General features: G+C 47.5%; 3 protein-coding genes across 5 annotated transcripts; 2 read left to right on the forward strand and 1 right to left on the reverse strand.

The window, feature by feature from the left end:
• Positions 1-3,196: 3,196 nt before the first annotated feature.
• Positions 3,197-6,773, forward strand: LOC117901688 (3,4-dihydroxyphenylacetaldehyde synthase 2). 2 transcript variants are annotated; one of them, XM_034812530.1, is made up of 3 exons: positions 3,197-3,435; positions 3,497-3,731; positions 5,444-6,773. In XM_034812530.1, exons 1-3 carry the CDS (start codon positions 3,356-3,358, stop codon positions 6,668-6,670), a joined length of 1,542 nt encoding a protein of 513 aa, XP_034668421.1. In that variant the 5' UTR covers positions 3,197-3,355; the 3' UTR covers positions 6,671-6,773. The 2 variants fall into 2 exon arrangements, with proteins under 2 accessions (XP_034668421.1, XP_034668422.1); XM_034812531.1 differs by lacking the exons at positions 3,197-3,435; positions 3,497-3,731 and adding an exon at positions 4,703-5,170.
• Positions 6,774-7,629: 856 nt separating this feature from the next.
• On the forward strand, positions 7,630-9,593 carry LOC117902173 (protein anon-37Cs). Its single transcript, XM_034813314.1, has 2 exons — positions 7,630-7,704; positions 7,823-9,593. Exon 2 carries the CDS (start codon positions 7,932-7,934, stop codon positions 9,483-9,485), a length of 1,554 nt encoding a protein of 517 aa, XP_034669205.1. The 5' UTR covers positions 7,630-7,704; positions 7,823-7,931; the 3' UTR covers positions 9,486-9,593.
• On the reverse strand, positions 9,526-13,582 carry LOC117902174 (aromatic-L-amino-acid decarboxylase). 2 transcript variants are annotated; one of them, XM_034813316.1, is made up of 3 exons: positions 13,422-13,582; positions 12,450-12,535; positions 9,526-11,071 (listed from the first exon to the last, which is right to left on the reverse strand). In XM_034813316.1, the coding sequence occupies exons 2-3, from the start codon at positions 12,527-12,529 to the stop codon at positions 9,721-9,723; spliced, it is 1,431 nt and encodes a 476-aa protein (XP_034669207.1). In that variant the 5' UTR covers positions 12,530-12,535; positions 13,422-13,582; the 3' UTR covers positions 9,526-9,720. The 2 variants fall into 2 exon arrangements, with proteins under 2 accessions (XP_034669207.1, XP_034669206.1); XM_034813315.1 differs by lacking the exon at positions 13,422-13,582 and adding an exon at positions 12,614-12,746.
• Positions 13,583-14,955: the final 1,373 nt, after the last annotated feature.

The raw sequence follows: 14,955 nt of genomic DNA on the forward strand, positions 1-14,955 counted from the left end.
TTTCTTCTGTTCTGTGTTCTGTGTTCTGTGGCTGCTTCTTGCTCTCTCTCCTGCTTTCTGTTTCTTCTTCGTTGCGTTTTTTGCGCACTTTCCGTGGCTCGGACTCTGAGCGTTTTCTTTTCTTTCGATACTTTTTATGTCGCTTGCCTTTTGGGTGCCGTTGTCCCCCCCGACACACATATGTTGCTATGCATTTGTGCAGCTGTGTGCCCTGCCGATTGATCCTAATATGACACAAATTATATGATGCTTAAATATGGTACGATACGACACGAGACACGCTGCAGAAGAACAATGACAGCAGCGGCGACGCCAGCAGCGAGAGGCGATGACATTTTTATGCTTGTTTTTTTGGCCATGCGCATATCCTGTGTGGTGGGGTGGTGGGCGCACATTGTAATGAGCATTACAATATTTGTAAAACGTAAAAACTTTACCCCGAAAAACAAAAATGTGTATTCTTTCCCCCCCAAAGAATTTCACGCTGCTGCAGCTTCGGCCTCTGCCACAGCCACTGCCATTGCTCCTTCACGGCTGTAAAAAAAGGAAAATGATAATTTTGCTGCAGCAACAACAAGAACCAGAGGGAAAACCAACGTCGGGCGACACCTTCGTGGCCCCAAAACAACAGTAAACAGCACTTAAAAGTCAGAGGCAGCGACTGCGACGCTGGCAGAACGAACAAATATGAGAAACGAAAACTTAACTCGACTCAAAAGTCCAAGTCAATACGATACGCGCGCGGTCACGGCAACAAAAGCAACAAAAGCTACAAAACTGCAAAAGCGACAACAACAACGACAAGAAGCAGCCTTCCAGGGCATAAGCCCCGCCCCTTTATATTGAAAGCATTGGAAATCGTTGATAAGCAACAGCAACAGCAACAATGCACAGCACGGCACGGCACAGACGTGTTTGGACATGCGCAAGAAGTACCGCTATCTTATCGCCTACGACCCAGCGTCGCCATTAAACAGTCGGCTTGGTTGGATGGGTGTCGAGCGGGCTGTAAGTGGGTGGGTGTGTCCCTCATCTGTACGTGTGTGTGTGTGTGTGAGTTTGTCTTTTATTTCTAGGGTTAAAGTCGTTCCAGCGCAGGCGCACTCTCACTTGCACTCACAAAAACCGAGACAGAGAGAGAGAGAGAGCGAAAGACGAGGAAGAAACTGAACTGGAATGCCCGTGCCGTGCCGTGTGCTGTGCTTGCTGTATCTGCAAACGGGGGTCCGCTGTCTGTCTGGAGCGTCCTCCAGCTGCCTCCTGCCTACTCCGTCCCGTCCCTCTCTCACTGTGCAGCCAGAGGTCCTGTCCTGCGTCTGCAAAACGATTTTGTTTTCGAATTTATTTATGAGCCGCTTAGAGCGCGCGCCAAATACTTAGCCAAACACTTTGAACCCCGTGCCAAAGCCAAAGCCAGAGCCCAACCCCAGCACCAGCTTCAGCTTCAGCCCCAATCCCAGTGGGCAACACAACAAAAACAAGATGGACACCAGAAGCAGGTCGTTCCAGGGCGTTGGGCGGTAGGTAAACAGCTGGCTGCTCGTGCATGGGTCGATTGACAAGTACATCGAATCATTCTCTTCCAGTGCAAATCATTGGGCAAAAGATGGCTCAACAATTCAACTGTGCATATGTGGAAACATATTACATATTACGTACTTATGTATAATTGCAATTAAATCACATTTACCATAGTTAAAGCAATAAGAACAAAATGGTATTATAACTTTTATACCAAATTGGAAAAGATCCAAGACATTTGACTGAGCAAGCTTCATGTTTATTCCCAATAATGGCGCCAAATTAAGCAACTCGGACCATAACCATGGACCATAACAAGTTCATCAAGTTTAGGCTCAACAAATGATATATACTGACTTTTTCTGACACATTTGCGATGTCTTGGTTCTTGAATTATTGTTTTGATCTAAAGTCATTTTAAAACACGGTACTCGAAGAGTAAATAGGGTGTAATGGATTTGGGGTCGAAGCACAGAAGGAAACGTTTCCGACCCTATCAGAAATCAGAGACCATAAGAGCTAGAGTAACCAAACTTTGCATCCAGACTGCTGTGAAATCACACTGTTGCAGGTTTATTTATACATATGTATGTATGTATGTATGTACGTGCATATATGTATGTACATATGTATCTTACATCTGGGGGAAATGAACCTTACAATACTGATGAATGGCAGACCCCTGAACACTTTGTAGCTTCAGCTTACCGCCTGGGAAATGTTTAGATTTCAAATGAAAAATGTAGATAAATATACTTTTTTTGTGTTAGCTTTCCAAAACTATGTAACTTAATCTGTTTAGTTTTCATTCTTCACTCTTGTAGCTAAAATATAGATATAAATGGGTACATGCATCACATCCATCATCTGGATTCACGCAAAATGGCGTCAGTTTACAAACAGATTTATTATTTCCCTAAAGCCATGGAAAAGTCCTTTCATCCGCCTTGTGTTTCATACATCTAAAAGAAGACAGCATACCCTTCCACTCCACAAGTCCAAGGTACATAAATAGGTTAACACAAAAAACCAAATAAGACGCATCGTGACCCTGAAATGGGATGAATGTCTGATGAAATGAATTCAATATTCAGTCCGATGCAATACGGGGCCAATACGGACCATGTGATCCATCCAGACTTCAAGTTGATGCACTTCCGCTGGGGGGCCTGCGCTTACAAAATCGACTTTGACTTTCAAATATTTGAGGGCTTTGTTGTGCGGCAGCGGCGACTCAGGTGTTGGCCATCTAATGGAGCTGTTAATGGTTAACCACGTCAAATAGTTTGCCAAATGAGCTCGACTTGGGGCAGTTAATTGTTGCTGACACGATCAAATGAAACCGGATTGAGAGAGAGACACAACACAGTAGGCAGTAAGCAGTAAGCAGTGCGGGGAGGAAATGAATAGATGATGACAATGGCTGGTAATGCTCGGCCGCTTATTGTCTTTATTCAACAATTAAAGTCTATTTCATTTAACTTTTCTTCGACGTTTTTCACTTTTGTCTGTCGTCTTGTTACATAAACATAAATCTCGGCAATGGGCCGACAGTCGTCGCACTGCCCAAAAACAACAACTTGCTGCCAGTGCACATTTTCACACATAGCCGGATTTTTATTAACCATTTTTCATTCGCTTTTACGGAGCAGCGGCGGCGGCCTACGCGGCGACGCTCGACTTTTCGGATCTCATGGAAGCTTGGTTAAAGCGCAGCCAGCTCATTTGTAGACTCGAATGTCAGCGGTGCACAAGCGCGGAACGGATCTAAGACAGCGGCTAAAAAACCAAAACTCCATCGCTCCCCCAGCCAGGACAATCCCCACTCATCGCCATGGACTTTGATGAGTTTCGCGAGTTCGGCCACGCCTCCATTGAATTTATTATCAACTATCTGAGCGGTATTCGTGAGAGGTGTGTGTTCGTCCGTGTGTGGTGTTGCTTTATTCAATCTCCTATTTTCCGTATCCCACAGAGATGTCCTGCCCAGCGTGGCTCCGTATAGCGTGATCAATCAGCTGCCCAAGGAAATACCAGAAAAGCCAGAGCACTGGCGCGAGGTGCTCAAAGATCTGGAGCACATCATCCTACCCGGACTCACACATTGGCAGTCTCCGTACTTCAATGCCTTCTTTCCATCCTCCTCATCGGCAGGATCAATCGTGGGGGAGCTGCTGATTGCGGGCATTGGAGTCTTAGGCTTTAGTTGGGTAAGAGAGAAACTAAAATCCAAAGCTTTTTTTAAAAGGTTTTTGTATTAGTTTTTAATTTATTTAAATCTAATTTAAATGAGTCAGGAATCGAAACACCATTTTTAAACCCTCTTTTCAACCTGAGATTGGAAGATTACAAGTGCATAAATGCTGCAAGCGAAGAGCGTAGCGGAAAGAGAGCGGAGCGTCGGTTGCGTTAAGAGAATACCAAGCACCTTTAGCTAAGAGCTAAGAGCGAAAGCGCAAAGAACATGTGAAAAGAGAAAAGCTGAGGCATGAAGCAACTATATAAGGAGGTCTCGTCGGCAAAAATAAGCAGAACTTGCGAGTGCAAAGTGCGAGTGAAAGGGCTCTCGCTGTAACCTTCCGCATTGACAAGCAAACGAGCACTGAAAATAGGCAGAAGTAGCAGAAGTAGTAACTCTGCCACCGACGAGACCTCCTTATATAGTTGCTTCATGAGCTGAGGTATGAATGATGATTGCGACCCCATGGTGAAATCTCTAACAAGGTGACAGTATCCGCTGTGCGAGGACCACTAACTTATTCACCACGCTCAAAAATACGAGCGCTAGAAAGGGATAGAGATAAAGTAGTGGTACCCGAAAGCTACCACTTGTGTTAGCTCTTCTCAAAGATAGTTCAATGGGAAAACAAACCAACTTGGGCCATCAAGAACTCAACCAGCGAACACCCCCGCTATAACGATCTGCCTGATTGGGCAGGCAGATTATAGCTTCAACAAACTTAATGATGATTAAGGAAATTGCCAACTAATTGTTTGTCGATAGTCACGCAAATTATATGATCGTCATAAATCCACGATCGGGCCTATTACCGTTTCCCTAATCTCCACTCAGCGATTAGATCTGCACCGTGACACCGTGACACCGTCCCGCTGGGCACTGTCAGAGAGTAAGGTGTGTGTTAGCGGGGCAACCAACCGGCTGGCGGAGTCTATAAAAGCCGCTGGTCATCGCTGTGCGGCTTCACACTGAACTTCAGGCTGCGTAGCGAAGCATCAGCGGAGATTTGTCGTTTGTTTTGCACAGTGTAAACAAAAGCGAGTCGAAAGCAAACAGAACGTGAAAAGTGCAAATAGAAAAGCGATAAGTAACGCCATGGATGCCAAGGAGTTTCGGGAATTTGGCAAAGCAGCAGTTGACTTTGTGGCCGACTATCTGGAGAATATACGCGACCATGAGGTGCTGCCCACTGTGGAGCCTGGATATCTCTTGGATCTCTTGCCCAAACAGATGCCCGAGGAGCCTGAACCTTGGACCGAGGTGCTGAGCGACATTAATCGTGTGATCAAGCCGGGCATCACGCACTGGCAGTCGCCCAATATGCATGGATATTATCCCACCAGCACCTCGTATCCCTCCATTGTGGGTGAGATGCTGGCCAGTGGGTTCGGCATCATCGGTTTCAGCTGGGTAGGTCGCAGTCGGAGCGGAGAAATCTCATTGTTTTGGTCAGCTGAATGGGCGCCCATTGTGTGGAGAGTGAAAGTGGGGCCCCGAGAACTCGATAAACTGGTTTGACCGACTGCAACGGATTGAAGATCGAAGCTGGAAGAGAGTGAATTTAAATCAATCGCGAATTGAAGATGAAGCTTTGACTTCGCCTGAACAATGGGCAAATGATCCACCGAATCATTCTCATAACTATTATCACTACAAACTTAAAGCTACTTTTCCTCCTTTTAGATTTGCAGTCCCGCCTGCACGGAGCTGGAAGTGGTCGTTATGGACTGGCTGGCCAAGTTCCTCAAGCTGCCCGAGCACTTCCAGCATGCCAGCGATGGGCCTGGCGGTGGTGTCATCCAGGGCTCAGCGAGCGAGGCCGTGCTGGTGGCTGTGCTGGCCGCACGGGAGCAGGCGGTGCTCAGCTGCAAGGAGACGCATCCCGAGCTGAGTGAGAGCGAAGTGCGGGGCAAGCTGATAGCCTACTCCTCCGACCAGAGCAACAGTTGCATCGAGAAGGCGGGAGTGCTGGCGGCCATGCCCATTAAGTTGTTGCCAGCCGACGAGGACCTCATTCTGCGCGGCGATACGCTGAGGAAGGCAATCGAGGAGGATGTGGCCGCTGGACTGATACCAGTCATATGCATTGCCACCTTGGGCACCACAGGGACGTGCGCCTACGACGACATCGAATCGCTGGCCGATGTCTGCCAAGCCTCGAAGGTGTGGCTCCACGTGGACGCAGCCTACGCCGGGGGTGGCTTTGCCCTGGAAGAGTGCGCGGAGCTGCGCAGGGGTCTGGATCGCGTGGACTCGCTGAACTTCAATCTGCACAAGTTCATGCTGGTTAACTTTGACTGCTCGGCCATGTGGCTGAGGGACGCCAACAAGGTGGTGGACAGCTTCAATGTGGATCGCATTTACCTGAAGCACAAGCACGAGGGCCAATCGCAGATACCGGATTTTCGCCACTGGCAGATCCCCCTTGGTCGCCGTTTCCGTGCCCTCAAGGTGTGGATTACTTTCCGCACGCTGGGCGCCGAAGGACTGCGCAATCACGTCCGCAAGCACATCGCTCTGGCCCAGCAGTTCGAGTCATTTGTGAGGAACGATTCGCGTTTTGAGATGGTTGCCCCCCAAGCACTGGGACTGGTCTGCTTCCGTCCCAGAGGGGACAATGAGAACACAACGCAGCTGCTGCAGCGACTCATGGAGCGCAAGAAGATCTACATGGTGAAGGCCGAGCATGCGGGGCGCCAGTTCCTAAGATTTGCCGTTTGCGGCATGGATGCCAAGCCATCCGACATTGAGTTTGCCTGGACAGAGATCGAGTCGCAGCTGACGGCGCACCTGGCTGAGAAATCGCTGGCTGAAGTCGCCCGGAAACCCTCCAATGTCTCTGACCTCACGCAGCACTTTCAGATGCATCTGGCCAGTGATGGCGGCGGCACCCATGAGAAGTCGCAGTGACGGGCATAGCGCCCGGATTTATATACAATTGAACTATTTATGTTTAGGATGTCCTTAGTTTGCTTTGTAGTTTTTAGCAATAAATTCACTTTAATTTTGAAAATAACAGCGAACAGCGAAATGCTAAGTGTGAGTTAATTGGTTTTGTTACTTTATGATTTTTGCTGTCTATTGTAGGTTCTGTGTCTGTAAAGATGTTCCGATAAGTCGTGATCCAAACTTCTGTTTAAATTTGGCGGCCAAGTGGAACTACCCAGCCCTGGGGCTATGAGCTGGCCGGCGCTGCCAGACGGGAAACAAACCAAATTGTAACATACAACCTGTTGACAAGCGGTCAAATACGTTAGGTATTTTGTTTGAACCTTATTTTGTAATACAAAGAAGTCATGAACCAATCTTGTGCAGAATTGAATGATGATTCGAGTAAAATTACAGAGCTGAGTGCACCAATTATGTTATGTTGTAAAGATAGAAAACTGCCTTCCTTTCTGCAAATTTTCAGGAAAAAAAATTTAATTTATTTTCCTCCTTCAATGATATTTTCAATGATATCAATTAACATACATGTGTTTCTACATGTTACATACATTTACATACTGAACACTAAGCTCCCTTGCTTCCAGAAGCGGTTATTTGGATGAAAAATTCAAATACAAATTTGTAAAATATAAGGTCATAAGGTATACAATACAATAAAAATGACTATTTATAATAAGCAAAATTGATTCTTTAATCGGATAAAATTATTGCTTCAGTGATGAATGTCTTTGCAAGCTAGTAATATCAAATAGAACATCAAAATCGAGGAATCTGATTTAAGACAACGGTATATTTTCGGTATATTTTGAAGTTGCAATGATATTTTTTGGAATATTTACGAGGCCCTGACGGTATATGTGATCGATAATGCCGCGGTCACACTGGAAACCAAAATATAAACAAACAATTATACAATTTTAGTTTTTTAGTTTCGGAGAGTTTTATAGCTTGCCAAGGCGCCGTTAATAAGCAAAAGACGCTGCTGGGCTTCTGGGGTTCGTATTTGAAATGGTGCTCCAAACGGTGGCTCTGGAAAGGGGCGCCTGGAGTAACAGTCATCACTTGACACCGTCCTTGAATATTTATTTTGTTTGTTTTTGCTCATCCAAGCAGGCCAGGCACAACGCCAACACACATTCGAAATTGCAAAGTATTGCTTGCTATGCAATGGTAAGTGTTGCTGCAGCCATCACCTAGACAAACGGACGCGGCTGCCAGCGAGATGCGTCACATAATCAAATGTAAACAGCATCAGCGATCCATCAGACGCAGCTTGTACAATGCCACGGCACTCCAATCGGATCTCAGCCGCCCAACCCAAGGCACAGGCAGCGTCAATCTGGATCTGGAGGCGGCACGTGGAAATGCGAGAATCGTGGTTATAGGCGCCGGTCTGGCTGGTCTGTCAGCCGCTCAGCACTTGCTGTCGCATGGATTTCGGAGGACCGTCGTGCTGGAGGCCACCGAACGTTATGGCGGACGCATCAACTCCCAGCGCTTTGGCGACACATTCTGCGAGCTAGGTGCCAAGTGGGTGCCCATTGATGGGTCTCAAGACTCCACGTACGAGCTGCTACGCAATGTCGAGGGTCTGGGCAAGCGGATCAAGCAGCCGGAGAGGGCCCAGTACGTCAAAGTGGACCACGACAACGAACAGAACAAAGTAAATCCAGCCATGGTTGATCTGATCGATGCTCTATTCCGTCAGCTGTGTGGGGGCTTGAAGGTCTCCGACAAAGTCAAGGCTGGCCGGGACCTGCACTCGCTGGACAATGTGATGGCCTACTTTAAGACGGAGAGCGACAAGGCCATCGGACTCGCTTTTAAGCCAGATGAGCAGCACACTGCGCGGGAGGTCTTTCAGTCGCTGTTCAAGGAATTCAGCAGCGTCCTGGGCTGCTGCTTGGAGTACGTCAACATCGAGCACATTACCAGCTGCCCCGTGCAAGCTTATCCCAGTCCCATCTATGTGCCCACCGGCCTGGACAACATTGTGGAGGAGCTGACTCAAACTCTGGGCAGGGAGCAGCTGCAAACGGGCAAGCCCGTGGGCCAGATACAATGGACGCCATCGGCAGTCGGAGAACACAAAAGCGTTGGCTGCCTGGACGGAAGTTTGTACTCTGCAGATCACATCATTTGCACTCTGCCCCTGGGTGTGCTCAAGAACTTTGCTGGCATGCTGTTCACCCCAACGCTGCCACAGGAAAAACTGATGGCCATACACAATCTGGGCTACGGGCCGGGGCCCGTGAAGATCTATCTCTCCTACAGGCGGCCAATCAGCCTTTGGCTGAGGAGCAACCTGCGACCGCTTGGCACTCTCATCGATCGTGTGGCCGAACGCAGCTGGACACAACAGGTGGTGGAAATAACCCAGGTGCCCAGCAGCCAGCACGTGCTGGAGGTACGCGTTGGTGGTGGCTACTACGAGGAGATTGAGAAGCTGCCGGACGAGAAGCTCTTGGAGCACATAACAAAGCTTCTGCGGAAATGTATTAGCAACCATTTGGTGCCCTACCCAAACGAAATGCTGCGCTCCAGCTGGACCACCTCCGCCTGCTATCTCGGTGGCCGTCCGTACTACTCCACCAGCAGCAGCGCACGCGATGTCCAGCGTCTGGCTGCACCACTTGGTGGCAAAGCGCCCAGCCTGCTCTTTGCTGGCGATGCCACCGCGCTGCATGGCTTTGGCACCATCGATGCAGCGCGTTCGAGTGGCATACGCGAGGCGCAGCGTATCATCGACTACTATAACATCAAGCAGTACAATTGAGCACAAAATTCTAGTCAAAATTTAGTTGCAATTATTGGAATACTTGTAAGCAGATACGTTTAATTAGAAGTAGCATAATAGTAAATTTAAAGCATGAACAACAAACAACAACAACGATGATTAGATACTAGATTATGATGTGGCGATGAACGGGCTGCTCCCCATCCATCTTATTGCGATGTAAATTCCCTAAACATGTCACAATTCCTCAGTCCTTCATCAACGGCTGACTGTCTTACTTCGCGGCTTCAATTTCTTCGGTGGCTGCAGCACTGACCTCATTCCAGGTGTACACCATGTCCTCGGATTTGGTAAAGCGCGAGCAGACGGCCATTCGCAGGAAGTAAACGTCCTTGATCTTCGCTGGCACCATGTGAATATTTCCACGGCCGTTGATGCGCTTGAGCAGCGCCTCGTTGCGCTCGTTGCTGCCCTTCAAACGGAAGCAGACGAGGCCCATGTTCACTTCAGCGGCCAGCTCGAAGCGTGAGTCTGCGACGGCCAACTCCCCAAATTGTGTGGCAAAGTTGCAGTGGCGACGAATGTGTGCCTGCAGGTTCTCCACGCCGTACAGCCGCAGCACGAACCAGAGCTTGAGGGCGCGGAAGCGTCTGCCGAGCGGGATCTGCCAGTGGCGGTAGTCCGGAGCAGAGCCTTGCATGTCGTGCTTCAGGTAGAGCGGATCCACATTGAACGCGTTCACCACCCAGCTTGGATCCTTGAGCCACATGGCCGAGCAATCGAAGTTCACCAGCATCCATTTGTGGGGATTAAAGTTGAACGAGTCGGCCGTCTCGATGCCCTTCATCAGATGCCGATACTCCGGGCAGATGAAAGCGGAGCCAGCGTAGGCGGCATCCACGTGGATCCACACATTGTGCTTGTTGCCCACAGGGCCACATTCGTCCAGGCGGTCGAAGGCGCACGAGTTGGTTGTGCCCAGAGTGACCACAGCATAGAAGGGTATCAGACCATTCTCCAGATCCTCCTTTATGGCCTTCTCCAGCGCATCACCGCGCATGCGACTGTTGTCCGACGCCACCGAACGCAGCTTGACGCCTCCCAGGAGTCCCGCTCGCTCCACAGAGGAATGCGCCTGATCCGAGCAGTAGCCGACGAGTTTGCCAATGATCGTGTGCTCGTCCCAATCCGGATGCTCAGCCTGCACCTCTTTCACCTTCTTCGCTTTGGCGCCGAGCAGGGCCACCAGGGTGGACTCACTGGCTGTGCCCTGAATGACACCGCCACCCTTGCCGCCCGAACAGGCCAGGAACTCGGCAGGCAAATCGATCATCTTGCCCAGCCAGTCCATCATGGCCACCTCCAGCTCGGTGCAGGCGGGACTGGCGATCCAGGTGAAGCCAATGCACGCGATCGCTCCACTCAGCATGTCTGCCACAATGGCCGGATAGGAGTTGGCCGTGGGGAAGTAGGCGTGAAACTTGGGACTGTGCCAGTGCGTCACACCCGGCATAATCACACGTTCGATGTCCTGCATCACGTCCTGCCAGCTCTCGGGCTTCTCGGGTGCTGCATCCGGTATCAGTGGCTTCAAGTATCCGGGCTTTACCTCGGGCAGGACACGTCTGAAAGGCGACAAATTGCATTAATTTACAGTTGTGTACCCATCTATTCAGTAAACTCTTGCTCCTAATTGCATTTCAAACTTAATTACGCACACAAGCACAGCCCCAAGCGGATTCATTGTACGGGTGGGTGTGGGCATGGTGAATTACAAACAAGTAGACGTTTACCGCTGTGTGAGGAGCAATAACATTTTCAACACGCTCGGAGAGAATGGGAAGGAGCCTGAAGAAATGATATAAGGAGGTCTCGTCGGCTGCCTAATCGCTTCGTTTTCGGACTTTTCAACTATTTTTCTTGCAATGGTCAACTTTAAGCCCCATGCCATTAAACGGTTAATCAACACACTCCATTGTCGTTTCCCTCACACTTGCAGCGCAGAGCCCTTGCACTCGCACTTATTGACAGCATTGTTAGGGAAGAAATTTTGCCGACGAGACCTCCTTATATAATTACTTCATGGGATGGAGCACGACTAGACTCCGCAGTGGGGAAGACGTCTCCTTGTATCCCCAGATTGTTGTTGCCAGTTTAAATAAGAAATCAATAGCTATTATCTGTGCACAGAAGTGAACGAAGGCAAAGGCAAGATAATTGAATTATTCGAATTCGGATTTTATAAACTCCGAAGGAAGGTTCACCCTAATATGCCCAACATTTACGCTGCTAGAAAATGTTTCTTAGTAAAAACATGAGTAATAAATGCAAAGAAGATCAATGGGCAATGGGTGTGTAAACTGCTAGTTTAATGCTGTCAATTCCAAATCTTTTCAGGTATTATTCAGTGCTTAGTTATTGTGTTGCCCAATACAACTACCATCAATATTCAAGGCAATGGAAAAGAAAACGAAGCCGTTAGACTTGCCAAAGAACAATGGAATGGAACGGCAATGCACGTCTGCGCCCAAGCCCGACCTTGAAACGCCAACACTTAAACATTTTTGAATGCTGTAATGAGCGATTAGCTGCAGAAACACATACAAATTAACAAAAATGAAAGTGTTTAGCATTAGAAGAGCGTTGCCAAGGCCGCTGAAAGCGAGCGAGCGTGCATACACATACATATGTATGTATGTATGTATATGTACATATGTATATACACATGTAACAAAACAAAGGTCAGATCAGATCGGAACGGGAAGCGGAGAGACTTTCCCATGACTAACGCACAGTGCCGCGTGTGCTAAATGTCATTCACTTGCTTGAAATCGAACAGAACGAACTTTCAAATTAACACCACACGCTGAGGTCAATCAACAGCCAATATATTTATAAAAAATATTTCCATGTACGAGTGTGTATCGAATGCCTTCAATTAAAATTAATCTGAAACACTTACTCACACCCTGCCTGACTGTCTCTCGCGACAATTTTGCTTACCTGTCTCGTATGTTCTCCAAATATTCGGCTATATAATCCACCATTGATTTGGCAAAGTCCTTGAACTCCGGTGCCTCCATGTCGATCTTAAAGTGGAGAGTGCGGTACACTGATTAGTACGGAATGGGATATGGGATATGGGATATGGGATATGCTCGACATACCGAAACCTTGGGATCCAATTTATCTTCCACCTTGGCGTTTGCTTTAGCATTACCGTTAGTTTGCGTAGGTTTGTTAGTGGTATTAGTGGGTAGCTCGCTCATTTTAGGCTCGTTGCAATATAATAATTAACAACTAAATTAAATCGATGATGCTCTTATCTGAGCGTGTTAGGTAAGCAATGGGAAAAAATGTGCATGGGAATGTTGATATCAAGTTTTTTATAATTAAAATGTAGTGAATAAAATGTATAAAGATAATGCTAATCAGTACAGCAGCTGCGGTCCAGCAATGAATTAATGTAGACACATGTATACAAACATATGTACATACATATGTATGTAAACACACTGCGACACATGTATACACACATGCCCTAGTCTGTTAGAATTCATTTTCATAATGTTGCATGCATAAATATGCACGATTTTGGGGCTTTTGCATTACTTACGGCTCAGTGTAAATAATTTGTTAATTAGAATTTCAGGTTCGTTTTCGTATTTATCTCAATTTAATTCACTTGAAAGCAAAGCAACGCAACGGCAAACAAGTTGGCATTGGAGGCAGCAACTTTTTGCCCGCTGCTAAAGATTTAAACTTTGTTTTGTTCGTAGATACACAACTTGTTAGTCCAAATGAAGGAATTCTGCATACACTTAATAATTAGGCCAGACCCTCAAGCAACAGTTGCGTATACGCCGTGATAGCACAGAAAATAAAATGATGTGAGTCCGTTTTCCATTGAGTAATTATGTTGCCAGAGCACTTTAAGTGTTTGGACATGCAAATATTTAATAAAGCTCCACTCACCGTGTACTTTAGGTAAGTGCCTTTTAATTATTAGCACTTGTCGCACTTTGTTTCCGTTTCGAACCAAATCTTTTGGTCTACTGCGCTGATGCTTTCTGAGCTGTGAGCTGTGAGCTATGAGCTGCGATGATGGACCTGTTCGGTGTTCTGCGTTCGACGTTCACTTGTTAACTGAGCGCTGCTCGCACTTGGCCAAGGCATTTAAAGCCCAGCAGCAGCAGCCAGCCAGCCCACCGCCACCGAGCACGGACAGGACCGGTTCAAGCCGCTCGGCCGTGGCCGCTGGACTGCAACATTCTCAACTTGTTTGTGCGATTCTCTTTGATTTGTTATTGCGCTCTTCTGGGGGTTTCTGTTTTTGTTTGTTATTTGTTATTTGGAAACTGGCATTCATTTGTGCGTGACTCAGTTACAGGACATTACACTCGAGGGCACTGCTAATGCGGTAAGCAGAGGTCTATATGTAAAGTGGGTTAAAAGTTCTTAAAACATTATAGAAGAAGGTTTACCAACACTCAATAATATTATTAAATTTAAATTAATATATTTTGTGTGTTTGTTTATACGCCAAAATCTTTAAACCCAATTAAAATTCCAATTGAAAGACAGCTCCAAATGCGTAAAATGCGGCGCACGTTCCTCCAAGCCCCGTTTTATGGGAATCCAGGAATCCCCCGTCATGAGTCACAGAGAGCAGCGAGCAAGAGCGTCAAAAAAGATTCAAAGAAATCAAATTCATAGGAATGGCATCGCGTTCGCACGCTTTAAGCGCACTCCCAAACTGGTTTTCAGAGCACCAGCATCAGCATCAACTGTGACGTAGACCGGGGGCGGCCCGATCCGCTCACGTGTTATCCACTCCACTTCTGCTGTGACGTCAAAGAGTTTCGTATCCTATTGTGTCAGGGATGTGGACCTCAAGCAGGGGTGGCTCTGGGTGCGTTGGCCAACTGTTGCTACGCGCAGCGGTGAGGAGAGTGTGCCTGACATTTCAACGAAGCCACTTTGGCAAATCACTTCGACTGAATCAACAGATTTCTACGCCATGCCCGGAAGGCACTGCCTCTGATTGTAATGCGTTGAGAGAGCACGCCCCAACCAGCCACCCATTGCCACTCACACTCCTGTGTGTCCTGCACTATGGGGTTGATTTATGGCAGACTTTGGCATTTATTCATGTCCTCTTGAGATGGCGCCTTTAAGTGGGGGGAGCTGACTGCATAATCAGGCATAAAAGACCAAAGAGAGCCACAAGTAATGTGTAGATACATTTGAGTGTATTATTTATTGTATTGTTTCTTTACGTGACGTAATTAACATTTTCCGCTGCTTAGATTTTGATTTCGATTTTATAAACCGATACGCGAGGCCTCATACTAAACAGCTCTCATGGAGAGAATCGAAACTTTGAGCTGGGTTTGAGGCACACGCTGCGGCAATCAATCCAACCAGAGGGGGGAGGAAGTTTGTGTGTAAAAACCATTGTAAAGGGGACAAATTTTTGGTTGTTACGCTACACTTTTCTCCAGTGAAT

Source organism: Drosophila subobscura, chromosome U, assembly GCF_008121235.1.
Source record: "Drosophila subobscura isolate 14011-0131.10 chromosome U, UCBerk_Dsub_1.0, whole genome shotgun sequence".
NCBI lineage: Eukaryota > Metazoa > Arthropoda > Insecta > Diptera > Drosophilidae > Drosophila > Drosophila subobscura.

Coding starts and splice junctions, on each gene's coding strand:
- LOC117901688 (XM_034812530.1), top strand. CDS start 3,356: ATGGACTTTGATGAGTTTCGCGAGTTCGGCCACGCCTCCATTGAATTT. Junction 3,436..3,496: donor CTGAGCGGTATTCGTGAGAG/GTGTGTGTTCGT, acceptor CGTATCCCACAG/AGATGTCCTGCCCAGCGTGG. Junction 3,732..5,443: donor GAGTCTTAGGCTTTAGTTGG/GTAAGAGAGAAA, acceptor TCCTCCTTTTAG/ATTTGCAGTCCCGCCTGCAC.
- LOC117902173 (XM_034813314.1), top strand. CDS start 7,932: ATGCGTCACATAATCAAATGTAAACAGCATCAGCGATCCATCAGACGC.
- LOC117902174 (XM_034813315.1), bottom strand. CDS start 12,715: ATGAGCGAGCTACCCACTAATACCACTAACAAACCTACGCAAACTAAC. Junction 12,536..12,613: donor AATTGGATCCCAAGGTTTCG/GTATGTCGAGCA, acceptor CTCCACTTTAAG/ATCGACATGGAGGCACCGGA. Junction 11,072..12,449: donor TTGGAGAACATACGAGACAG/GTAAGCAAAATT, acceptor GTCGCCTTTCAG/ACGTGTCCTGCCCGAGGTAA.